Source organism: Eretmochelys imbricata, chromosome 15 (genome assembly GCF_965152235.1).
Source record: "Eretmochelys imbricata isolate rEreImb1 chromosome 15, rEreImb1.hap1, whole genome shotgun sequence".
NCBI classification, from domain to species: domain Eukaryota; kingdom Metazoa; phylum Chordata; order Testudines; family Cheloniidae; genus Eretmochelys; species Eretmochelys imbricata.
Window position 1 is genome coordinate 28,076,959 of NC_135586.1, and position 25,656 is coordinate 28,102,614.

A 25,656-nucleotide genomic window follows, 5' to 3' on the forward strand; every position below is an offset into this window, starting at 1 on the left:
CCCCCGCCCCCAAGGAGCCGTCACGGCGGCTGCCGCGCCCCCTCGTTAGCGGGGCCGCAGCCCGACACCGCCCTGCTCCCGCCCGGCGCGGCCCCAGCGCAAAATGGCGCTTCGGGCTCAGCACGGCCCGCGCTTAGGTTTTCATTGGCCTGCAAATCTCGCGAGATCTCGGGCGGGACTGTCCCGCCATGACCCATCCGGCTGGTGCAGCCTCTTTCGGGACATTTTCGCGCAGTGGGCGGGTCCTAGCGGGCTCTAGGGCGGAGCTACAGGGGGTGGGGGGAGTCTGATTTATGGCTCCACCTCTTCTGTAGCCTAATCCGCCCCAATCTCTTACGTTATAAGTGGGCGACTAAAAGGTCGAAGGCCCTCCAAGTGGTCCTTGGTATCGGCGTCGCCTTCTGAGACGGGGAATGCGGGCGCCTGTTAGTTATATAATCGCCGCGGAGGTGGCTTCTAAAATCCTCCTAGTGGCGTGGGGAGTTAGTGGCGGGTGCGGGCCCCCGAGCTGCGTTATCGTGGGTAGCGCACCGGGTGACTTCGTGCGCCGCGCAGCCTGGCGGGGCTGTCCCGCAGCAGAGCCCCGGCAATGTCTGGCTCCCAGGCAGCGCTGGCCGTAGCGGAGCGTCGGCTGCGGCGATTACCGGGTTAAGCGGCGGCCTCCGGGGCCCGCTCAGAGGCGCCTCCCGGCCACTCCCCGAGCCGGCCGCGCGGGGATGAGGCGGCGGCGCAGCGACACAAAGGCTCCTCCGGGGCTACCCGTTGCCTAGTGCGGGCGCGGCCCGGCTCCCCCCTTTCCCGTGTCCGCCAAGCTCCCTCACCACTCAGCGGCCCCGGGTCCCTGCCCTGCTCCCCCGGCCTCCTTTCCTCTCTCCCTGGGGACCGGCAGGCGGGATCCCCCGCCTCCCCTCCCCGCTCAGCTCGGGGCCCCGTGGGGGAGGATGTCGGAGGAGCACGAAATGGATAAAATGATTAAGGTAGGAAGGAGGCGCCGGAGCTCGGGGACCCCGATCCCCCCCCCGTAAATCCCTCTTCCCCTCCCCCCACGCCTTTCCGCTCGGGGTCTTCAGACCCTTAAAACAGCTCACTCCTTTCGCTTTGGGGGCTTGGACCCCACCCCCCAAAATCTCTTGGTATGTGGCGGGGGGGAGTCGCCCCTAGTGCTGGGTGCAGTCTCTGCAGGGGCCACAAATCTTTGCTCAATATCTTTGCGGGGGGGCGGGGGGCGAAGAACCTGGCTGATCTTGTTTCACTCAGATGTCTCCGAAATACCTTGGAGTGAAGCAATCTGAGCTCCCTATTACAAATTTTATTCCTTGTTCTTATTCTTTCCATCAACATATTCTTTCGCACATGCTGTCTCTCTGAAAACAAACTTCAGCCATCTGTGTCCTTTGATACTGAGAATAAAGAGCTAAAATATTTAAGTATGAGTGACTTTAATTACAGTGCTGTTAAATTTGGCAATGGAAATTTAACCAGCTGGCAGAATAGCTCTATGCTATTGTCATTGGCTGATCGTTGGTTTGAGTGCTGTTAGGGTAATAAATACGTAGGCACTCTGATACTATGTTGAGTATAAAAACTTGCACCCATGTCCCACTGATTGCAGGAGCAACTCCCTGAAGTCTTTTGCCACGTAGTGGACCGAATCTAGCCAGACAGTTTTGTAGTCTGTCCTCAAATTGATATGCAGGAAACTTGTCCACTTCAGAAGAAAATGCTGCTCTTTATGAAAACAAACTTGGCATGTGTGACATCTGCTTTTTGGGAGAAAGGGGAGGGCACAAAACAGACTTAGGTTTGCACAGCAAGAATGATTGTAAGAACTTAATTTTTTGTTGAATCCTGTCACCTGCCTGGGTTGATTCCCTGAGGAAAATAGTGAAAGTCAGTGAGACAAAAACAACAATAAAAATGTACTAGAGGATGTATAATACAGTCCGATACCTCAGGAGTGATTAATCCTGTTGGTAACAGACTGAGGACAGTGCAGTTGTTGTCCAAAAGTGAGCATTCATCCGTCTGACTTGCACAGGCACTACAATCCTGTGGCACAGTTTGTAAGAATAAGCATTTGCCTAGATGTCCTTGGTTTAAAAATCCACAACCCCCCCGCCCCCATGTGTACTGTGGTGTGTGCCAGCCATGTAGCTGGCTGTTATTCTCGGGATAGCTAGTTATCAGTGGATACTGTGTGATTCTTTAGGATAAAAGGCATGATATCAATTCAAAATATAATTCAATCCTTCATTAAAGCGTGAGGTTGAACTTCCCCTTTATCATTGATCAAATGTGATTATTACAGTTTGTTTTCATGCCCATTGGTTCAAGTTCTGCAACAAAAGTTGGGTGAATGTAGATCACTGTGCCAGCATAAACTAGCAGAAGTTGGAAAGTACATTTGAGCAATGCAAATCCACTCATATTTTGAAGATCAGGCATTAATTACTCCAAATTTTGAATTGGTTTTGATGTTGAATATGAATGGTTCTTTTTAAAATCCCTCTCTACAATTTTTCACCGGGTCTAGGGGGAAAGTGTTGGAGAATGAACTTGCAAGACTTTTTTCCCCCCAAATATTTGTTACACGCGAGGGCCTGTGCCGGAAAAGAGCTTAGTTGGTTTTCAGAGACTGCCACTCACTTGCTGTTCTGTTGGCGCCTGGATATGAGATGTGTAGGATGAGTGCTCACACCATTCTTTTTAAGTGCCCTCTACTTATTGAATGGAAGTTGAACTCTTTAACGCAGTGGAACTCTAATGGATGGAGGGAGGTCGGGGGAAATATATGGCAATGAGAGTGAACCCCAGGAAGCAGGCTTAGTTCATCTTTAAGCGCAAAACAATAAAAGGCATACAAATCCCACCGCTATAGGTGAGAACTTTTAACCTCAGCATAAGGCTCCATGCACCCTCTTTGCATAACAGGCATGAGTGTTTGAAGCAATTTTAAGGTACAACTTAGCACATTTAAAATCCCTTCACTAGTAGCAGCTGCAGCACTTTCATTCTGAGCATCTGCAAATTAGTTCCAGTTGACCTGCCAGTCACTTTACAAGTTCACTGCTTCACTACACTGCTCCTCCCAAGTTGCTAGGTCTTTCCAGCTGGAGAGCTAGCTATAGTATACTGCTGGTTTGCTACCTGCATCGGTAGGTGCTGTTTCAGCCCTTCAGAAGCTACTTCCTCCATCTGTTCCCCCCCCCCCTTTCCAAAAAAACTTTCTTCAGTTTCTCTAGAGAATCTATAGGTTCATTTAAGAAGCTTTAAAATAGCATTTAGTCTTGTCTGAGCTCTTTGCTTTAGCCTGCAGCTGTCTCCTCTCATGGTCTCTTTGTCCTATATAAGGCAGGAAGAAACAGTTGTCTTGCTAGGCTTCTCTGAAGAGAGGGTTTTAATTCCTCCTTGCATCAAGGAAATTTCAGGTTATTCCTTGGAGGGTCTTATAGACACCATGAATATTGTTTGCCATTCTGTTTGGGCAGGGAAGGTGCTGAGGAGGTGTAGCGTGATGTGTGAGCCATTGTTCAAAGAGACCCCATCTATACTTAATATTTTTTTTAGAATGAAAAGGCAATTTTTCTAATCGTCTGCACTTTCATTATACAAATAACTGATCCAAGAATAAAACAAGGGGATAAATCTGTTCCTTTATATGACTTTAAGATCATTGCAACTGATAAATTGATAAGAGAACTACACTTTGTCAGTGTTATTACTTGAAAACAATAAGCCATGTAATAGGCACCTGCTCTGATTTTCTCCTATTTCTTCTAAGGGGGTATAACTGGGACATGTGAAAGATGCTTAAATTTTTACCTTTGTACCTTTGTTCATGCCACTCTATTATTAGTACCCAACTTTACTAAGCACTCTGCAGGTCATATAGAGAGGCAAGCTCCCTGTCCTAAACAGCTTGCAATATAATTTTAAATTCATGTCTCCCCTTTACCCGGGGACCTATTCCCTTATCCTTACATGTGATTCAGTCCTTTCAAATCCTGCTTAAAATACCACATTTTCTGGGAGGCCGTTCAACATTAACCCACCAACTGCAGTGTATATTGGGGGTCTTTTAAATTAATTAATTTTAAAAAGACTGACCATTTGAGTTTTGCATCTTGAGCCTGTCAGTAATATGTCTGAACATCTGTATTTTACTTTGGTGATCCACTCCTGTATTTAGAAGATGCCTTTCTCTGTATACAGCTCTGAGCACACAGGTGGTAAAATATGCAATAAGTTTGTCACACATTCCAGATAATGACCAGTACAGATCGTGCAGGGCGAGGGAAGGATGATGAGCAGAAAGAGAGCTCAGACCCTGGCTTTGGTCACTATTGTACTACTAAGTCTGACAGAAAATATATAGGAAAGACTAGTCAAAATAGTCACTTGGCAAACAGTTTATTCTGTTCACTGCACCTTAACGTTTTTCTCCTGTTTAATCTTTTCCCTGCATTGTCGATCTCTACTTCCTGTGTTCCTTAGAGCAAGCCAGAAAACAAACTTACATAAATTACTTCCTGGGAGGAGCAGCATCAGGAACAATATGGAATATATATTTCCCTGGCACTATATTAACAGCTAGCATATATAAATCTATACTCTTCTCCCGTGGTATTGTTAGATGACTGTCTTTAACAGCAGTGGTAGAAGCTTTAGCCAACACTCTGTCTATGCTCAGGCCCCCCACTTCTACAACAAATGATGTAATGTTGAAGGAACATGTTTAAGTATGATAGTTCCTGAGGCATATCATAGTATGGTTCGGTCCTGTTTGTGTGGATCGGAGAAAAAATGGTTATTCTGAGTGTGGTTCCTTAACAAACAAGATCAAACCAGTTTTTAGCACTGGCCTCTGCTGTGCTTAATTTGCAATGTAAAGATCCAAAGACTGGAAATCTCAGTTCTTTAGCAAGATGCTAATGTGGATGGGACCAAAAAGTAAATTCAAATTAAAAATATATTATTTATCCACAGTTTGTCTGTTTGGTTTTTTTTTTGGGGGGGGGGGGGGAGGGAGAAGAAGGGGTGAGGCAGAACTCAGGAGCAAGATAGTCTCGCATGCTATTATTTCCCAGGCCCCTTGTATTAATTGATGGTCACCCCCTTCAGAATACTAGCATGACCAGCTTTAGCAAACTGCCACAGCAGCACAAAAAATATTTTACACTATAGCACCATGTTATGCTGTTGTTTGTAAGGGTGTGTAACTTTCCTTGGTAAAGTGAAATAAAAGCAGATTTTTCCATTGATGTCTCTTTCAAATCTGGGCTGCAGATATATGCTTTTCAGAAAGGTTGTGGTAATTGTTTTTTCCCTTTTGCATAGGAAACCTCCATTTTAGAGGAATACAGCATTAACTGGACTCAGAAGCTGGGAGCTGGAATCAGTGGTCCAGTTAGGTAAGACAGTACACCTGCTGATTTGTGTATGCCATCAAATTGTCAGGTTAGCTGCAAAGAAGTGAGTATATATTTTAACTGTGTTAATAGTAGAAAGATGTGTAACTCTTGAAGAGTTCCTCCCGTTTAGTTAAAAGGAAATAGGAAAAGTTTGTGTGTTAGTAACAAGTTCTTGACTCTGATGTAAGGTACCATGTACATGGAGTGTGTATGTGACTCGGGTACTCTGCCACTATTGGGAATGTTTGCAATAAAAGTAAAAATTCTTCATCTCATCTCTCTCATTTTGCCCCATTGCCCACCATTCTATTTCTAAAACAAACTAGGAATAGTTATGTGCTTGGGCAAGATGCTCTTAGAAAATACTGTTCCAGCATCTGTTTCTCTTTCTAAAACACTGTCCATACAATGCAGAGGGCACCACGCCCATCTATGGTATTGTCAGTTGGTTATTCAGCACCAGATGCCTTTTAGCTAATTTTACCAGCTCTTTTTTTCAGCTTGTTATGTGAAGCCAATTCAGATACTGTAACTAGTCCAGTATCTTTTACCAGAACTAGCTGGGTCGTTAATATTCTTATCACTGACATGCAAGAACTGGGCCCTGCCTGCAAGGCGCTATGAACAGTCTCTGTCAGCCTGGAACCCCAGAACAGACATTTGTACTTCTGTCCTTTTCACTCACCGCTGGAGTGCCGCTCGGGGCTGGGTCTCATCTACTGCCCCCCGCTGACAGTCACTCTTGTCCTGCAGGGGCCTGCTTCTTCTCATGGCTCAGCCCTCTGGCAAGGTTACATTTAGTCCCCCTCCCAAGTCCAATAAACTTAAACTCAGACATAACTCTTTGCCCTTAGCCTGACTCCCTCCTCTACAGATTCTTTAACCTGAAGGTCTAGCTCCAAATGCAACAGTCCTGCCTGCATTGTGTCAGGGTGTTCCCGTACCACCTTTCCCAGTGGTGGGTAGGGGAACCCCTGGCCTCCCTCTCCCCTAGGCTCCAATTCAGAGACTGAGCAGCTAAGGTTTGTTCCCTTTGACTCTTGCTGCTTCCTGGAATTCTCTCTACCTTGGCTTTCCTTCAGGCCCTTTCCTTTAGTGTTCTCTCTGCCTTTCTCTAGATCATTCTTCACTCTCTAACAACCAGAGATGGACTGAAAAATCCCCTCCCCCATCACCCTTCTTAACTGGGCTTCCTCCCTTTGTACTCACCACCCAGCTGGGCTTCATCTGGTGGGACCTAGCCCCGCCTCCAGGTTTCTTAATTGAGCTGTTCTAGCTCCAGTTAACCCGTTTAGTGCCAATGTGGAGAATATAAACCTCGTTACAATCCTGGAAAACAAACTTCACTGTCTCTAGCACTGGGGGATTGAGAAGGAGAAGACCAGTTGGGCCATCTCATCTATTTTCCCTGTCCAGGAAGGATGATTTCTTACAATACATTTTTTATCACTCTGTCCCATCGAGTTTGAAATTTTCCTTTGTTCTTTATATTTGATGGCTGCCAAATAGGCCTAAGACCCTTCCCTCTGAAGCAGTCCAATCATTAATATTAAATATACATTGCACAAGTGCTTGTTTTCAACATGGTCAGTGGCCTTGTCAGAACAATAGCTTTGCGTTGGAAACACTGTGTGTATTATTGCTGATTAAACTCTACTTTCCAGATGTTTAATTTGTCAGGGAGTTTTTAATCAAAAGCTACTCACTTAATTATTAACATGTATAATATATTGTTTCTAATCTGCAAAGCTATTTACCAATTTCAGTCCTTGCCGTCTCTTGAATCAAGATGTGCTGTGTATTGTTGGGAGTATAAATTCTGTGTAAAATGTCCACATTTCAAGTGTGTCTTGTGATCGTTGTGGAATATGGTGATGACTTGTCATTCCTTTGAGGCTTTCTAGTCTAGTTTCTCAACAAGCACCCTGTATATTACAAATAGCCTATGTTAATCTTCGCTCCCATTTGATGAGCTAATACCAGTAATTATAAATCAGTTAATTAAAATACCTTTTTCACAATCCTGCTGACTGAATGATTTTGTTGCTATAATACCAGAGTCTGCATGAAAAAATCTACTCAAGAACGGTTTGCACTGAAAATTCTTCTTGATCGTCCAAAAGCTAGAAATGAGGTATAGTTCATTTTTTAAAAACCTGTATAATTATTGAAATGTACAAGATCTCTCCCATTTTGCAAATTATTCCACTTGTATTAAAAAGAATTAGCTAAGGTAGAAAGTGAGTCAGCCATTGGCAGATTCCCTTATGATATGTTAAGAAGGGTTTGCTTTTTGCAATACCGCTTGCTAGGCAGTGCTCTGCTTTTGACCGTATGAACTCCCTATGTTTGGTTTCTACTGGGAACACTTTTGTGGTCTTGCTAGACATGCTGCATTCACAATGGATATCTGCTGTCTATGCACAGAAGATTCAGTTCAGAAAGGTGTATGAATTTACAGTGCCCTCCTCACCCTCCATTATGTAACATAATATGAATAGTTTAGAGGTAATTTACCTTCCATACATCTCACTCCCAGCATTACTAAAGTAAGAACTGTCAGACATGCTTCAAGTGGCACTCTAAATAATTTAGGGTTGATTTGGTGTAGGAGATCTTAGATGAGCACACTAGCTTAATTCATGATTACATTAGTGTGAGTGACACTAACATGGGAATAGCCATGTGGAATGCATGGTCTTTAAGAGGGCTATTACAGATTTTTTATGATTTTGCACACTGTGTTCTTTTGAATTTTTTTTGTTGAATGAAAATAGATGTGATGTTTCAGGCAACATTTAATCAGTGTACATTAAAATGTCATTTATTCTTAAATTAAAAAAACACGTCTATATCACCCATTCTTTACACATCTAGCACTGGTGTCCTTCTCCTCACATTGAAAAATGTATCAATCGACATAAAATTACAAGCAATAGTTTACAATTTTAATGCTCCCCACTCTAGAAAGAAAAAGGAAAAAAAGAAATTGTGCTTAAGATTTATGCAAATTCCTTTTCCTGCTACAAAGCAAATTCTCATTAAATTGCCTGGGAAAGCTACATGAAAATAAGATCAAGGATCTGGCTTGATCCTCCAAACTAAGAGGTTTAAAACTGGTTGAAGCTTCCAGTATGGCAGAATATCTGAATAGAAGGTGACTTTACGTATCATGAGTACTATTCCATCTGGTCATAAAAGGAGGCAGGGTCTAGAGTTTGAACTTTTATTGGTGAACTTCCAGATGTTTGTCACTGTAAGCCATATCCTTATTGTTACTATAAGATCATTTCTTTAAAAAAAAAATCTTCTAAAGATTGAACTTTGAGTGGTTTATTAGAGTTGATACCATAAGCTGTAACAATTCTTGACAGGTAAATAAATTGATATTGTCTTTTGTCTTATTTATTTGAATGTAATGTCTCCTTGGCTGATCACATAAATGCTTTTAGGCATCGTTTTGAAATAAGTGAGTGGGCTATATAATTTTTAGCCTGTGTGTAATTTACATGGAAGCAATTAAGTCATTTTGATTTATTGGTTCCTGTAGTCTTGGGGATATGGGGAGGAATGGAGCGGTTTGATGCATACCGTTGTATACAGTAACGTTTCTTACCTTCTCTTTAAGGTACGTCTGCACATGATGTGTGCAACACATCCAAATATTGTTCAAATTATTGAAGTTTATGCTAACAGTGTGCAGTTCCCTCATGAATCCAGTCCAAGGTAAGATTACATAGGGTGATTGATTCCCACATCTTGCTTTCCATATTTAGGCCCAGGTATAGTGGAGACTTTTTTAATAATAATAAATAATTAATAATGAACCTGAAAGGAATCCCCAGCTGGAGCTTCCAGGCAAAATACTACACTTCACAGTAAGCTACACCCATTTTTCTCATTGCAGTGCCCTGGCTTTATAGACAGATACTGTATACATTGAATTTCATTTTTTGATTAAAGTTTGATTTCTTTGCTGCATATTTCCTGCCATCATCTTGTTGAAAAATACCATAATTTGGAACACATACATTGTCTGAGAGTAAACAGGCTTCTGTCCTGCTTTAATACTAGTTTGGCGCATAAGAGCTTCAGAGTCAGCATTCTTTGAGGAGCTTTCCAGTTTCAAGCCTGTATTAAAACAGGGTAGGAGTTGTAGTTTTATCTCTCTGACACTGATACTTTCCCTTTATATGCAGGCTCACAAATGAGATCCCTTTGCAAGAGATTGGTGACTTCTGGCCAGGAGCAGGTTCAGAAATGCCAGTGTTAATAATACATCTGTATATTGAATTGCATTTGAAAAATAACATTTCTGAACCTGGGCAATTGTCAACTATTGATATGACCTAGGGAAAAAATACTGACAGTAGCTTCTAATTGGGTGTTAAGGACTTAAGAGTGGGTAGAGTTTTGTTTTAATATAAAACGAAGGACTGCCATCCTCTGTCTTTTTGTTCTCAGGGGGGTTGACAGTAAAACTTTAATTAAAACTGGGAGGCACAATATGGTATCCTGCCTCTAAAACTTTAAAGGTGGCTGGCAGCTTCACATTTGTAAATTGCTATGGACACCTACAGCTCTACATAAATAATCCCTACATGCATTCGCTTCAGTTGGAAAGCATGAGAGCCTAATGTGAAGAGCAAACTGTAGTCTCCCGTGTGATAGTACAATGCACTATTCAGGGAGTCAGATTATGCAGGAGACCAGAAGATACTGTATTTGACACTGTAAAAACCAAAATTATTAAACTAAAGTAGACAGAACAACAGTATGAGACAATTACACTGTCTCTCTTTTGGCCTGCATCACCAGCTCTGAAATGTGCATTACTAGATTAGCAATTGTTATATTTTGACAATTTTTTTAATGTAATGAAATGAAATGCTTTTAAACAGGGCTCGGCTTCTAATTGTAATGGAGATGATGGAAGGGGGAGAGCTATTTCACAGAATCAGCCAGCACCGGCACTTTACTGAGAAGCAAGCAAGCCAAGTAACAAAGCAGGCAAGTTAACTCCCATGTATAAGCAAAACCAGGAATAATAATGGTTAAAATAGTTACAATTTCATGGGGGCGGGGAAGGAAAAAGGAAGCTAAAATAACCCTCAGTTCTGATCCAATGATCATTGCCTGCTTTGTTATAATCTGATAATACCAAAGTTTTGATAGAACTGAAGAATTTTAAGGTTTTTGCTAGTTTTTCTGGGTTAAGATCTTTGTACCTTTTGAAGTCCTTCTTATTAGTGGTTCTCCAGCTTCTTCATTCTCCTGAGCACTTCACAAGAGAGAGAGACCCTCCTACCCTGTCCCTGGCTTTGCAATTCTCAAAATGTTGTATTCAGGAGACCACCAGGAAGGGTCTTCATGGGGAACAGATGGTCGCAGGCCTAGCAGGGAACCACTGCTAACTATCAGATATAATTACTAATTAGTAGTGTTTCTCTCAGCCCATGGGAGACAGCAGATATACCATATCATGTATATATGCCCTAAGCATTCATTTTTCTCAGAGTCTAGAAAATACCAGTGTTCTCTCTAAGCGTTAAGGATCTGCTAATGTCTTGTGGAAGACCTAAAAACCCATTGAGTTCCAAGATGAGTCTACCAGTATGTATAGCACATGTCTTCTGTGTTTCTTTTCTCTCCCTAGCCAACTAGAACGCACTCAGCACTGTGGTATCTTGCCATCTCCCCAGCTTGTATTACTGAGGACTTCTGCATCCATCAAATGCTTTGTTGCTTATCAGTTCATCTACTCATCTCCCATCAGAGGGGCCAGATGTGGTCAAGTTTGAAGGAGGGGCTCAGTGGGTTAGGATTTCTGCAAGGATCCCCTTGGGAAATTCCCCATATCATTCCTCTGAGAAGGGAAACTGTTCCTTGTTCCTCCCACCCTTCTGGGTGAGCTGTGGGGCCCACCCAGAAAAGCCCAGATTCATGAGAGGGCTGCAGAAAAAATAATCTAGCCTTAGGCTGTGGTTTCTCCAGAGAACCACTGTGGGGCAGGAAAGGCCTCTACCAGGAGCCACAGAAAAGGAGGATATGGCTGCAAAAGTGTTTGAGCCCTTCCACATGCTGAAGGGCTCCTCTCCATGTGAATATCGGGAACACAGTCCCCCTCACCTCGTTCTTGCGGAGAGAATTATGACATCCCAAAATGAAGATGCATGAATTGAGATGGGAGATATACGGAGCAAGATTCAATGAAAACTCTAAGCTACAAATATCCTGGTCCCCTGAAAATGACCATAGTGGGTTTAAAAAGAAAAAGCAGACAGGGATACCACATAATTCTTTCTAAATTGAATGCTTTTCAACATTTTCCACAGGGTGTTTGGCTCTTTAAGCTGTTGATATGGTTGCATAGTGATACCTTGATGTCATGATTGTGCTTCCAGTGTATTAGGGAGACTGTGCTGGGTGCTGTATTTTGAGGGGGAGGCGGAGGGGAGATTTGGAGGGGATGGAGCAAATTCTGTTCTTTCCAACTTAATTTTCTATAAAATACCTTATGTCAATGGTTTTCAACCTTTTTTCATTTGCGGACCCCTAAAACATTTCAAATGGAGGTGTTGGACCCCTTTGGAAATCTTAGACCACAGGTTGAAAACCACTGTCTTATGTTTTGTAAGTTGTTTCTCATGAAGTGTTAATTGCAATTATCTTTCTGGCTTTCCATTCAGTGCAATGGACCAGCCCAGAAATTAGATGAGAAATGCAGGATTGTTCTTCGCAGTAAATTTACTAGTGTTTTATGAAGTTTGGTTGTAAAAGACAGCACACTTTCTGAACAAGAGTCTCCAGGAAGAACTCGTCAAAAGTAACTTTTTTTTTTTTAAGCACATGGACGGAATTCAGTTCATTTATGTCCAGTCTTACAACCATGCATGTGTGAAGTCCATTGATTTCAATGAGACCACACACATGCATAAAGTTACTTATTAATGCATTAGCCTTTGCAAGAATGGGGTTTTAGAAACTACTTTAAAGCGTTATTTTTATGTCTGGTGTTTCCTGAATAATATCTGCAGTTAGAGAATTTTAACCCTGTGTTCCCAGTTAATGAAGCCTATCCTGAGTCCCTGCTTGGGCAGAAGTCCCATTGAAATCAATGAATTCTCCCCAAATAAGGACTGCTTGACTGGGCCTTAATTTTGTTTTGTTTCAATGATGTTATGTAAACATTTTTTCTTTTCATTGTTTAAATGAATTGCACCTTCACATGTGCAATCTGTGGAGTCTTAAGACTAGGTAACAAGTTTCTAAGCAATTGCAGCAGTGTAAAACTATCATCCTCTTACCTTGGAAGGACTACTAGTAGTTTTCTATGTCACATGGAACAGGTGAAATGTAGACAGTCCATTAACGTGTTAAAGAATAAAGTTGCCTGAATGTTAGCTCTTAAGTAATGAAAGAGAGAAAACGTTGGCTGAAATCAACTTTCGTAGGTGAAGTCCTGAAATAAGAACTTTACTGTTGAAAGTTAAGCAGAATGTAATTGCTTGAGTAACTGCAAGCATGTTAGTGACACTGCTGACCAAGTCAGCAAATAAAGGGACACTGTCATGATAAAACCTCAGTACTGAAAATGCATTACATACCTGGGTTAGTAATACTGCTCTGGCTTATTTACGTAATAAAAAAGAATTTATGCTGTTTGTTTTCCTTTTGTCGAAGCTTAATGAAATGTAAATTGAATAGACTGGTCAGTGTGTCTACTTCTAGGCAGTTTCACTTCCTGATTTCCATGCACTAGTGCAGTGTGCTGTTTCGGTTTCCAGTACTGCACAGGAATGTCTGAATCTACAATTGGCTTTCATTAAATATTTAAATTTCTCTCTGAAAACATTTGGGGCCTAAACTATGTTACAGTGTCTCTTTAAAGTGCAAAAATATTGTCAAGGCAAAGGGAGAAGTCTATAACTAGTTGATTTATTGTGCCCTTTTTCAGATAGCTTTGGCTTTGCAGCACTGTCACTCATTAAACATTGCACATAGAGACCTCAAGCCTGAGAATCTCCTCTTCAAGGATAACTCTTTGGTAAGATGCGGACTTAGTTTTCTTCCATTCTTGGTGAATTTTATAACATGATCGAAGATGATGCTTAGAAAAGTGGAAAATAATAATACCTAGTTCTTATATTGTGCTTTTCATCAGTAGTTCTCAACGTGCTTTACAAAGAGAGGTCATTGTGCAGTGAGATCAGCCCAATCTTTTGGTGATAGCACATGACTGACTCCTTTGGATTCCTACTTCTCAGTGCCCCAATGAAATCACATTGTGATTTGCTCAGAACAGAACATGTCCGCACCACTGAGATCTTACCTAGGGCCAAATCCTGTGCCTAGCCACGATAAATGGACCTTACATAAGGGATCTTTTCAAGGGTTTGAATGGGACAGAATCCTTCCTACTCTGTTTTTATTACCTTAGTCACTGCATCTCCATCCCTCCCACCCCCAACATACACTTGCAAATATACACAGTACGAGTGTTTTGATTAGAGCAGGGGTGGCCAAACTGTGGCTCACGAGCCACACGTGGCTCTTGTACAGTTAAAGCGTGGCTTCTGGAGACCCCACCCGCAACCCCCCTTCTTCCCCTCACAGATTGGCAGGGAGGGGAGCTCAGGGCTTCTGGTCCGTGGGGCATGCCTGCTGGGGCCCTGAGCCTTGGCAGGCACCTCCCACAGTGCAGAAGCCTCAAGTCCCACCACCCTCTGCACAGCAGAAGCCCCAAGCCCCGACAGGTGAGCCCCCAGGGCTGAAGCCCTGAGTCCTGGCAGGCGTGCCTGGCTCTCAAGGTTATGAAGATTATTATAAAGGGTCAGTAAGTTTGGCCACCCCTGGACTAGAGGATCCATATAGTTGTGGAACCACTGTTGATGGCCCATCACATCCCTCCCTACCCGCGACCCACTCTGCATATGCAATGGAACCAGCACAGTTTTGCGGGTAGGACCTTCCAGACAAGGCGGTGGGATATACTTTGAGTTTCTGAGAGCAGCCTGGAGCACAAAGGGTATTCATTGCTCAAGTAAATCAATTCATGATAGCCGCCTGGTGTCAGTGGGAAGGAAATAGCTGAAAAAGAGGAGTAAGCAACAGCAGGAATGAGATTAGAGTTGAATGCAAGAGGGAAGGAAGAACTCTATACCATAAAGGAAAAGAAATTCAAATACAACAAGATTCCGTAATACAATCCCTCCTGCTGCTTGTTTCAGGATGCTCCAGTTAAGTTGTGCGACTTTGGGTTTGCCAAGATAGACCAAGGTGACTTGATGACACCCCAGTTCACTCCATACTATGTAGCACCTCAGGTAATGAATGATTGTACTTTCAGTTATAGGGAAATAATGCATGCAGTATTTATTGGCCTCGCCTTTGTACACATGCCAGTCTAATACCCCTTTCTAGAGACTACTAAGGGACTCTCGGGTGGGAGTCATGAAGAAATGGATAGTATGGATAGCCTTTCAAAACGAAGTGCCTATTGCTTTACACCACTGCAATCTACTGGTTACAGCAGGGGACTGTGAGACAAGCGATCTAGAGGCTGTTTCTAGCTTGGACTCTGCCTTGCTGCAATCAATTAGCCTTTCTGGTTTGTAGTTTTCCAAGCAAAATGGTGTTAGTATGTATTAGTAAAATGGAGATAAGGGATATATTTTAAATCTTGAATTCTGATCTCCCTCGAGGGGAGGGTCATCTGTAAATTGGCAGAAACCTATTGTTGCATCTGCGTTGAGACTTAGGGTCTCAGAAACTGAGCTCTGGTTGTGTTAATACAGGTGATCTGGGGCCTCCTCGCCCCAGTGCAAGCCTATATTAAATTACATTTTAAAAAGCTACATTACAAGAACATTAAGTTGCAAAGCCAAGTAGTCAAAAGTTAGGAAATGCCAGAAATCAAGTTCTCCATGCACCCTTCATATGGCCCCTTGGTGCACATACGCTGTCTTTAATTATATGATCCCTTCCCTCTCCTTTCCTCAATCCTCTGCAGCCAAGTCAGATTAATTCCTCCTCCTCCTTGCTGCCTGGGCACCAGTAGGGTGAGCGTTGAGAGCATAGCAGAGGCAGGCTCCCTGCTCTGTTATGGTGCCTGACATGACAGCAGCCTCTGACAGCCAGGAGCAGCAACTGTAGGGAAAGTCCTGCTGAGCCCCTGCAGCCCCATGAGGGAGCATGTTCACTCCTTCGATGGGACGGTGCATACATATTCCCCTCAGCATATAGATGTGTGAGGGGCTGGAGCATGCTTAGTGAAGATGGACTCTTTGGAAAATTTAGCTGTTAACTCTGCCCAGTCTCTAAGGAGCTGATTTTTTGAAGGCTTGTAACTTGGCCAACTTTTCACAAGGGCAGCAAAAAAGGCACATCCCTGACTCCAGCGCAACACCCTGCTGCTGGACGTACTAGAGCTTCCCAACAAAAAAAATTCTTCCAACGCTTTTTTGTAACATTAGCTAAACAACTAACCTTCATTCTCTAACTTCATTTTTTTTGGCTAACCTCATTCTCAGAAATGGCCAAGCCATTTTAGCTGAAACTTACCCAGAAAATTTCAGCCTGAACTGTTTGTTTGGAAAAGTTTTAAGCAGCTGAAAATAGGGTCATATAATGGAAGGTGTCAGGCAGCTTTAACTATAGGCATGTGATTTAGATTTGCACTGTAATTTCTAATGTGGATTCTTGTTTTCATCTCCCTGCAATAGGTACTGGAGGCACAAAGACGACATCAGAAAGAGAAATCTGGTATTATCCCTACCTCGCCAACACCCTACACTTATAACAAGGTAAACTTTTCAAGGAATCTGCGTGTTGATGTCTTTTAAGGAAAGTGCTTTTTCCTTCTGCAGGTAGATGCAACCATAGAACTAACTGTAATAGCGGCTTATCACACTGCCATGAAGTGGGGCATCTGTGACCAGGAGCAGTAAACAGGTTCAGACTCGAGGCTTCCTAATGCATAAAACTAACCAGATGTACTACACTGAGTTTCCCAGCGAAAAGCAGGAACTGTCACTTTGCCAAATGACCCTTTCTTAGCAGGAATGGAATAACCCCAGGGACAGAGTTTTTGCTTTGGCTACTTTACAGTGGAGCAAGTGTTGGAAAATAAAAATTAAAAAACCGAGCAGGTGGTACATTGGCACTATTGGCAGTAGTCTTCCCTGAGTATATGGCTGGCCTAGTTTCATTAAGCGGGCTGGGAGAATTGTGTGCAGGTGAGTATTATGGTATGGAGGAAGGTAAACTATTGCCACCAAAATGCAATTAATTGCAGCTTCGCTTAATAGTTCAAAATACATCTGTCCCTGTTGTTCATAGTTGCTTTTTTCAATCTCCAGTTATTATTTTAGGGTTCATGGATTTCAGAGGTACTGTGATTAGTTTCTGCTTGTTAACTGGGCTGCGCAGATTAGCTGTCCCAGGGCTAGTGATACATGACATGCTTAACTGTGCTTCTGGCTTTGAGGAGTTCTTTCTGATGGAAGTGAGCTCTTGGTCTCAAGTGTGAACTCCTTCATAATAGCACGATCAAACGAGAAATATGCCAGCACAGTTAACAGTATTAAAAACTGCAAGGAAAATTATTCCATTGGGATATACCTGTTTGGGAAGAAATTCTTTCACCACTGTCAAAGGCTCTTCCAAAAGAATCCTCTCTACTGTTGATATTAGGGGCTCCTGATCACACAATAGCAGAGCCTGCTAACTTGAGCCTCTCTCTGATTCATGCTGTTGTCTTTTTTTTTTAAGATGAGGAATAGTTCTATTATACAATGGGAAACTACTTTAATATCTGTACCCGTAAAGTCATAGGTATCATGGCTGATCCTAGGATTGTCTTGACAAAGATTGTGATAGAATTTGTCCTGAGATTTCTTTTATGAGCACTCAAGGCTAACCAGGAAGGTCGTATTCGTTTTTGGCTTCTCCTAAAAACTGAGTCTGCTTATCGGCATCTTTCCCTCCATAGTTAGTGGTGTTTTGTCCACTTAGTGTTTTCCTGTGATGTTTTCAGCTTTGATTGAAGAAAGCCTAGAGTTCTCTGGTTGCAAGGGAAAATGTTCGCACTGAGATCACTCTCAAGGGCAATTCTTCAGCTCCGCATACACTAAGGGAGTCTTTGGTATAAGGAGGTACATTTGAGTAGACTATATCAGAAATCATAATGGAAATACACAGAGGTGATCTCTCCTGCATTACCCCATATGTCTTCCTTTTCAGAAGGAATCCCTGAAAAGTACCTTGGGCAGAGTTGAGCGGGAAGAAACCAGTACTTTCCAGACACTTACATAAATAATGGAACTGACAGAGCAGGTGTCCGGCAGGAGTTTCTTTCAATATAGTGATTAACATACCGTCACAGCTTCAGTGATAGGGAAAGTGGTCCAACTGCTTTTTGTTAAGCTCTTAAGAGTCACAATGGGGGGACATGGGTGCACTTTTGTGGACTGCAACAGGTACTTATCCGCTATTGGATAGTCTAATTTCTCTCCCTTTCAGTACGGAAGTGTCAAATGTAACCCTTGTGAGTCCTAAAAAGAAAAATTTTTTCACTGTCACATTGATACAGAGCTTGAAAGCAGTTTTGTTCCTTTAGTGGATTAAATCTGTACATTATCAAAGTATGAATCATATTTTATCATAAAGGAAAGTCAGAAGAATAGGAATGAACTCCACAGTGCGTACCTGTATTGACAAGGTTGACCAGTTTGTTATCCCTTTTCATCCAGTTTAGTTATTGTCTTGTCCTTTAGAATTATACTGTGATGTATCAGTCTTGTTTGTATGTGACAAAGATCACTTAATGAACTGTTCCAGCTCGCTCTTGAACAGCTTTCAGTCATGGCTTCATTAACTAGCTAGGAATGGTGTATAAAACGTTCTTACCAGTATCCTCCTGCCAAATGTGACTCATTGCAAAAAGAGCACCTAGCATATGCCCAGCTCTCTGAAATAGATTGTGATAAACTCCCACGTAAACTGTCTTTACATAGTAATTTAGGGCTACTCTGATTGCAAATGTTTAATGATCCACCTTCACAAGTAATAAATGCTGCGTGTCATTTTGCTACAAAGTTAAATTGGAGGAAAAGCCCTTCCCTTGAGTTTGAGGTGGTTTTTTTTTTTGTAAATTTTGTGTGTACTGGTTCGGGGGGTGGGGGTAAGTAAAATATTTTGGGGGGTTTTTTGGTAAGTACAGAACTGGCTGTTAAGTTGTAGACTCTAAGGGTGGAATGCTCAAAAGAAGTTAAGCTCCGATCTTCCATTGAAATCAATGGAAGCCTGGGGAAAATTTTGTCCATGAAAGGTATCTGGTGAAACCACAGAGGAGTTTGTTTATAAAAAAAAATTTAAACAACTGACTTTTTGTAGAAGCAAAATACATTGGGTGTCTACTTTCCAAATCCACCCTGAGGATCTGGGTGTCGGAAGGGCCTTCAGTATGTCAGAGGCACATGCAGGTATACTGGGCAAACTTGCGAAGTGTTGTACATTTTTTTTTTTTGACTGATGTATATACAAGGATACTTGAATCTTAGCATGTGACTATCAGAACATTACAAAGTACACTGGGAGATTACTCTTTTTAAAAAAGTAAAGATTTTTTAAAAAATACACAACCAATTTAGCTGACAAAATTATTTAAAATTAATCTTTTTATTTAAGAAAAAGGTAAAGTATTAAGCAGCTAAAGGGAGGGGGGAAAACACTTTTAAAATCTAAATTCTTATAGAGTTTGGACACTTTTCGTTGATTTTGTTTTTCCCTCTCCAATAAACTAATTCAGACTAGACCACTAGAGAGAGACCAAAATGTATTTCAGCATTTCATAAAAAGTCGTGTAGATCTTTTAACATGGCTACACAGTGCTTTGCCGTAAGTTGTGCCCCAAAAGTGATAATTTCCTTGCTTTCAGAGCTGTGACTTGTGGTCCCTGGGTGTCATTATTTATGTGATGCTGTGCGGATACCCTCCTTTTTACTCCAAACACCACAGTCGGACAATTCCAAAGGACATGCGGAAAAAGATCATGACAGGAAGTTTTGAATTTCCAGAGGAAGAATGGAGCCAGATCTCAGAAATGGCAAAAGACATTGTGAGAAAGTGAGTCAGTTGAGGAAAATGTTATATTACTCTTTATTATTTATATCAAGACATTGGAAAATCACTAAATATTTTGTCACTAAAGGCTCCATTTTCAAAAGGGAAAAAATTGTCTGCCGTGTGTAAAGCTGGAACGTTGTATTTCATATTCAGCATGAACAAAGGTTGGTAAATGTTTTCCCTTGTTTCTCTTTTTCCAGACTACTGTCTTCAAATTTTAATCAGCTCCTACCACTAAAATATTTAGAGTTGCATGGAGATGTAGCCTTTAACAGGAGTGGTACGGTTAAATCCTCAAGCAACACTTCTGGAAAAGTGCAGGTGTTCAGTGCATAGTGCACGTGTACCCAGTCTAAAAGGAGCAGCTGATCAGAAAAGGTTTTTGAGCACAGTGCAACAGGTTTTCTGATATGTATTTTATCAAAAGGACACTGTCAGGTCACATTTGGCCTAAAATTTGAGCGTTAAAACCTGTTAAAGCCTAAGACCCCCAAAAAAGTATTTCTGTGCATTTTTTTAAAAGCAAATAAATATTTCCTGAAGTGTTTGCAACTCAAACATTGCAGCACTCTGCTATTGCACGATAACCAGAAAATGGAACTGATCAGAATCCAACTGCATTTTTTAAAAGTGAAACTGACTAGTTGCATTTTCACTGCAGTCAGAGAAATGAAAAACAAACAATTAAAAGCAACATAAATATTGAAAATCAAATCCATTTAATTATTTTAACCTGACACTGTCCCCTTTAAGGCACTGTAAAAACTCCAGGAATTTAAACCAATGGCATACTTTTGTAAATATTGGAGGAACCTGTTTATAATGGTAGAGAAAGTCCAGAAGGGCTTTGACATACAAATTGCAGTTATGGTTTCACTGAAACCTACACTTAGAGTGAAATCAGCTTTTTTCATACAGCAGCTTCACTCTAAGAAGGTTCCACTGTATTTCAAAATGGCCCGATACTGGATTCCACAGACCGTCACTAATTTGGATAAAGTCAGTTTTCTTTCATTCTCTTTAATAAACTATCAGAACTACTTTTTCTCTTTGTCCTTCTCCAGCAAATATGTCAGAACCTGTGTCTATGGCTTGATGTGCAGGAAGATATTTAAGTCTGTATAGGGGATCTTCTTGTTTGAGAGAGGTTCTTAGCCTGTATGTGTGCTGTTTTCTGTTTATTTGGAGTTTAAAAAAAAAATTGTTATTCACATGAGCCTTGGCTCTGGAGGTCACATTCTGCCTTCAAGTGGCTGCTTGCTTTGGAGCACGTTTAGTTGATATGTGGCCTTGATCTTTACTTAAGTATATAAATTATCCCTTTTAAATCTAAAGGAAAAAATACAAATGGTTTGGGGTCTTGAATCAAAACTGAAATGGAGGCCTGTTTGCTACCTGTGCCTTGTACCTAAAGCTATGGACTAGCCGGGGGCACTGCTGACACTTCTGTAAAAGTCACTTACTTTTTCTTTCTATATTGAACAATTCTGCTGTACAATCAGTTTACGGTATAGTTGTCCAAGAAAGTAAATTGTGCCTTAATTTGACCGTATTGTTTTGTCTATTTCCAACTTAACCTTTGTCTTTGACCATCAGCAATGCCAATAATATATCAGCCATAATACCGACAACTTATTTTTTATTAAACAGTTGTGCCTAATAGTGGGAGCTTTAATTTACCTGCAGAATCTTTTTCAGGCTGCTCTTTCTAGTGAGTGTCTCGTGATTTGTCTTTCTTACATTACTACTGTAAACATACTCTCCATAACAATCCATAAGGTTTTCACAGAATCTCATAATGCAACTCTTCTTTACAATCCTATCTGGGACTTTACAGTTGTTACATTATAGTAAAATTGTGCTTTGAGTGTTGGTACAAGTAAAAAGCAAAGAATAAGCAGATATCTGACAGTCTAGAAACTTAGGTGGAAATAGCTAATTTATACTGTTAACATGGGAGAGCTGAGTATTCTGGAGGCTGTGCAATAAGTGTCAGGGACGGAAGGGAAAGGAGGCCATCCATCTGTTGCAAGCACAACCATTAAATAATTGCTTGAGTCCGTACGTCACTGGAGAGTTCTTTTAACTAAGAGCTGCTAATTCACCAGAGATGGTCTCTGTTGTAGAGGTGTTCACTTGTCCATCCTTCTGCTGAGGAAACAGTGCTAAGAAGTTGCATTATAGGAGCAGAGTCTGTTCAGTAAACACATACCTAACTTTGAAATTCTGCCTTACTCCGCCATGCACAAAATCCTTAAGTAAGTCCCACTACCTGACAAAACTGTAGAAGTGCATTTCCAGAGAATGTTGATCCTTTTTGCATTGGGTATTTCTTAAGGGAGGAGAACTTTTCCTACCACAGGATCTGAAGGTACAAGTTAGCTGAGTGCAGTCATTTCAGGATCCCTTTCTCATTTTGTGTCACTGAAGATACCCACTGTAACTCGGCAGTGCTTAAATAGATCTCCAGGAAGGGACATTGGAATAAAATGACTGATAAGGAGCAAATTGTTTGAGAGAGGTTTTGTTGGCATCCTAGTCAAAGGAGAACTCTCATCTCTGGGGATGGTAACTGCAAAATTAAAAGCACTCTGATTCTAGGTAGAACAGCAGGTTGTTGCATAGAAAGAACAGAGCATCTTTAAGGACTGATTTGTTTTTTCTCTCAGGCTGCTGAAGGTAAAGCCCGAGGAACGGCTGACTATAGAAGGAGTCCTGGACCATCCCTGGCTAAACTCCACCGAAGCTCTCGATAACATTTTGCCCTCTTCCCAAATGATGATGGACAAGGTTTAGATAACATTTTATTATTTCAAAAAGGTCAAGTCTGGAAACGGGCCACATTGATATTTGTTAAGCATTTTGTTTTAAAACTACGTCCTGCAGATTAAGAGCTCAGAGGTTAATCACCTTCAGAAAGAGAAGGAGAATCTTTGTTCCTGAAACCAAAAAGTTTCATTTAAAACTGGGATAGAAAGAAAATGCTTGAAGATTGGCTGTAAAGAGCAACCCTGACCTAGTGAGGCTTAGGAGGAGATGGACAGTTCTAGTAAATGTGATCTATTAGGGCTCTTCTGTCTCTAGGTGCTTTGCTCACTTGAGTATTGCATCCTTTTTCTCCTTTGTTTAGCTGCAGATCCAAGGTATGAGTCCATTGGTCGGCAGGCAGGGGTTCAGCTGTGTGCTCTATATCCCCCCTTTAAATGACTAAGTGGAAAACTCATTTGCACAAAGGCGGTCGCACAGTCAGGTCTCTAAGATCATGGAAGTTAGACATGGAGAAGACCCATTAGACTGAGTCCAGGCCCTTGCAAGGTCAGGATATTATCCCCCACTGGATCACTGCTCAGTACTGAGCTGGTCTTGTGTAGCACAAGCCTGATGTTATTGTGTATCCCTGAAATGTGTGCAGGATTTTTATGAACTGTGTTTGTACTGGCTTATATTGGCCTTTTATACACAAAGGAACTAATTAAAACACTATGTGTAACTTTTTCCATTCCAGGCAATGGTTGCTGGGATACAACAGGCTCATGCAGAACAACTTGCTAACATGAGAATCCAAGACCTCAAAGTCAGCCTCAAACCCCTCCACTCTGTCAACAATCCAATTCTACGCAAGAGAAAATTGCTAGGGTAACTTCCTAAAAAAATTTTTTTTAATGTTTTAAATCTAATAATTCCTAAATGTCAGAAGCCAGGGTGCTTCAATTGTTGTTTAACACTTAAACCTCTGTTGAGGTTTGTTTGACTGAAATTCCTAAAATGTCTAGTTGGTTGGTTGGTTAGTTCCTACTTCCTGTGCTGAAACAGCTGGAGTCAAACCTAGTAACAATAATACATGTATAGCATGCTGTATCTTCACAGCTTCTCCCAACACCTCTGTGAGGTAAGAAAATGGTGGTGTTGTCCTCATCTTATACATAAGGAAAGTGAGGCAGGTAGGAGAAGTGATATGGCACCCAGCAAATCAGAGGCAGACCCTGGTTTTGAACGCTCTTGTTTGAGTTCTGACCACAGTTGCCAACTTTCATGTGGTAAATAAGCATGCCGACTTTCACAATAAGCCAAAAAATCAAGCTAATCCTATTTCAAAACAAGGCCAAAACAAGCCAATTCCTAAGAACCCCAGCGTTCTGTGTGACTAGATCCCCCTGGTGTGCAGTCTGAGACTATGGTGGGCTCGATGTGCACCCCTGACTCTCTCCCTCACGCCCCCCTTGCCCCTGCTTGCCCTCTTTTGACAATCAAAAAAAAGAAGCAACAAACTACAAGCCAAAAACTAGCCAACAAGGAACTCACAAACCAATTAAGCCAAAAACAAGCCCGATTTCTGTGTTTTTTTCATGGGTTTGGCATGTCTGGTTCTGACCCTATTCTTATTTCTCTAGATCAGGGATCTCAAACTCAAATCACCACAAGGGCCACATGAGGACTAGTACATTGGTCCGAGGGTCGCATCACTGAAACTTTTTCATACAACGATACAAAAGTACTGTATAGTCAAAAATGAAAAAAAATGAAGCATAATATCGTATGCTATTAAAAGTCAATGTATTAACTTTTTAAAACTGTAATGCGAAGAGGGGTTTTAATAAAATATAAATACTCAGTAATTCACCTCACTCAAACGACAAAACACGCATTTACTTTTAGAATTACTTCGATTAAAGACCCCCCCCCCCCCCGGCTCTGCCCCCATTTCACCCCTTCCATAAGGCCCTGCTCCTGCCCTGCCTACTTCCACTCTACTCCGTGCTGATTAGGCCTCAGCTGGAGTATTGTGACCAATTCGGGGCACCATATTTCAGGAAAGATGTGGACAAACTGGAGAAAGTCCAGAGAAGAGCAACAAAAATGATTAAAGAAAACATGACCTAACGAGGAAAGATTGAAGAAATTGGGTTAGTTTAGTCTGGAGAAGAGAAGACTGGGAGGGGACATGCTAATAGTTTCCAAGTACATAAAAGGTTGTTACAAGGAGGAGGGAGAAAAATTGTTCTCCTTAACCTCTGAGGAGAGGACAAGCAGCAATGGGCTTAAATTGCAGCAAGGGAGGTTTAGGCTGGATATTAGGAAAAACTTCCTAACTGTCAGGGTGGTTAAGCCCTGGAATAAACTGCCTAGGGAGGTTGTGGATTCTCCATCACTGGGGATTTTTAAGAGCAGGTTAGACAAACACCTGTCAGGGATGAGCTAGATAATACTTAGTCCTGCCATGAGTGCAGGGAACTGGACTAGGTGACCTCTCAAGGTCCCTTCCAGTCCTATGATTCTATATCATTTATAGTTAGAATGGAGCAGACCTAGCTATAAGAAAGTGATTAGAGCAGGACAGCTTGGGAATCAGGACTTCAAGATTTGTTCCAGGTTCTGCCACTGATTCACTGTGCAAACCACTTAATCTCGCTCTGCTGCAGTTTACTCATCTGACAATTAGGATATTTACCTACCTTCTCGGAATATTGAGCATGTTACTTGATTGACATTAGTAAAAGTCTTAATCTTCTGATCTAAGGTGCCATCATATGACAGAGTGTTGTCAGAACTTCTGATAAATCTACTTTCTTTTACAGGTTTCCAGATCCCATAAGAGAAATATATATGAGTTCAGAATTATGTATTGAGTAATGGATATGATCAGACTTCTTTCAAACTTCTGTTATTAGCAGTTATTTTGATCTTAGATTTGGCTTTTGGTTACATGGCTGTGTTGTGCTCAGACAGTCATAGTGTTTCCTTCTCACTCCCATCTGTTACAGCACTAAACCAAAGGATGGTGTCTATATCCACGATCCTGAGAATGGAAGCGACGATTCCAATGTGGCTCTGGAAAAACTCAGAGATGTCATTGCACAGTGTATTCTACCACAGGCTGGTAAAGGTCACCGCTTTTAAGAAAGCTAATGCACGTTTAGTGTGATGCCAGTTTAGCCCCTGTGGCAGCAGTGAAGGAGTATGCCCAGCGTTCCTATTGCTATAGTCAGTCTCAGGAGATAGGGGGCTCTTTGGCTGACACAGAGTCCTAAAGGGGCTTGTTTTATAGCTGTAGGACAAAAGTTTCTTTGCAGAAAAGCCCAGCATCTTTGGAATTGTCCCTTTTTACCAGCCCTGAAGG

General features: G+C 41.7%; 1 protein-coding gene across 2 annotated transcripts in view; it reads left to right on the forward strand.

Moving 5' to 3' along the window:
• The first annotated feature begins 421 nt into the window (after positions 1 to 421).
• The window catches only part of MAPKAPK5 (MAPK activated protein kinase 5), a 30,301-nt gene continuing 5,066 nt past the window's right edge, over positions 422 to 25,656 (forward strand). Inside the window, exons 1-12 of one of the 2 annotated variants that reach the window (XM_077834596.1) lie at positions 422 to 977; positions 5,338 to 5,411; positions 7,470 to 7,545; positions 9,040 to 9,137; positions 10,313 to 10,421; positions 13,369 to 13,458; positions 14,642 to 14,737; positions 16,136 to 16,216; positions 19,351 to 19,538; positions 22,208 to 22,328; positions 23,044 to 23,174; positions 25,301 to 25,422. In XM_077834596.1, coding sequence (XP_077690722.1) covers positions 942 to 977; positions 5,338 to 5,411; positions 7,470 to 7,545; positions 9,040 to 9,137; positions 10,313 to 10,421; positions 13,369 to 13,458; positions 14,642 to 14,737; positions 16,136 to 16,216; positions 19,351 to 19,538; positions 22,208 to 22,328; positions 23,044 to 23,174; positions 25,301 to 25,422 — 1,222 coding nt within the window. In that variant the 5' untranslated portion in view covers positions 422 to 941. The remainder of the gene's footprint in view (positions 978 to 5,337; positions 5,412 to 7,469; positions 7,546 to 9,039; positions 9,138 to 10,312; positions 10,422 to 13,368; positions 13,459 to 14,641; positions 14,738 to 16,135; positions 16,217 to 19,350; positions 19,539 to 22,207; positions 22,329 to 23,043; positions 23,175 to 25,300; positions 25,423 to 25,656) is intronic. The other variant, XM_077834597.1, reaches the window with a different exon arrangement.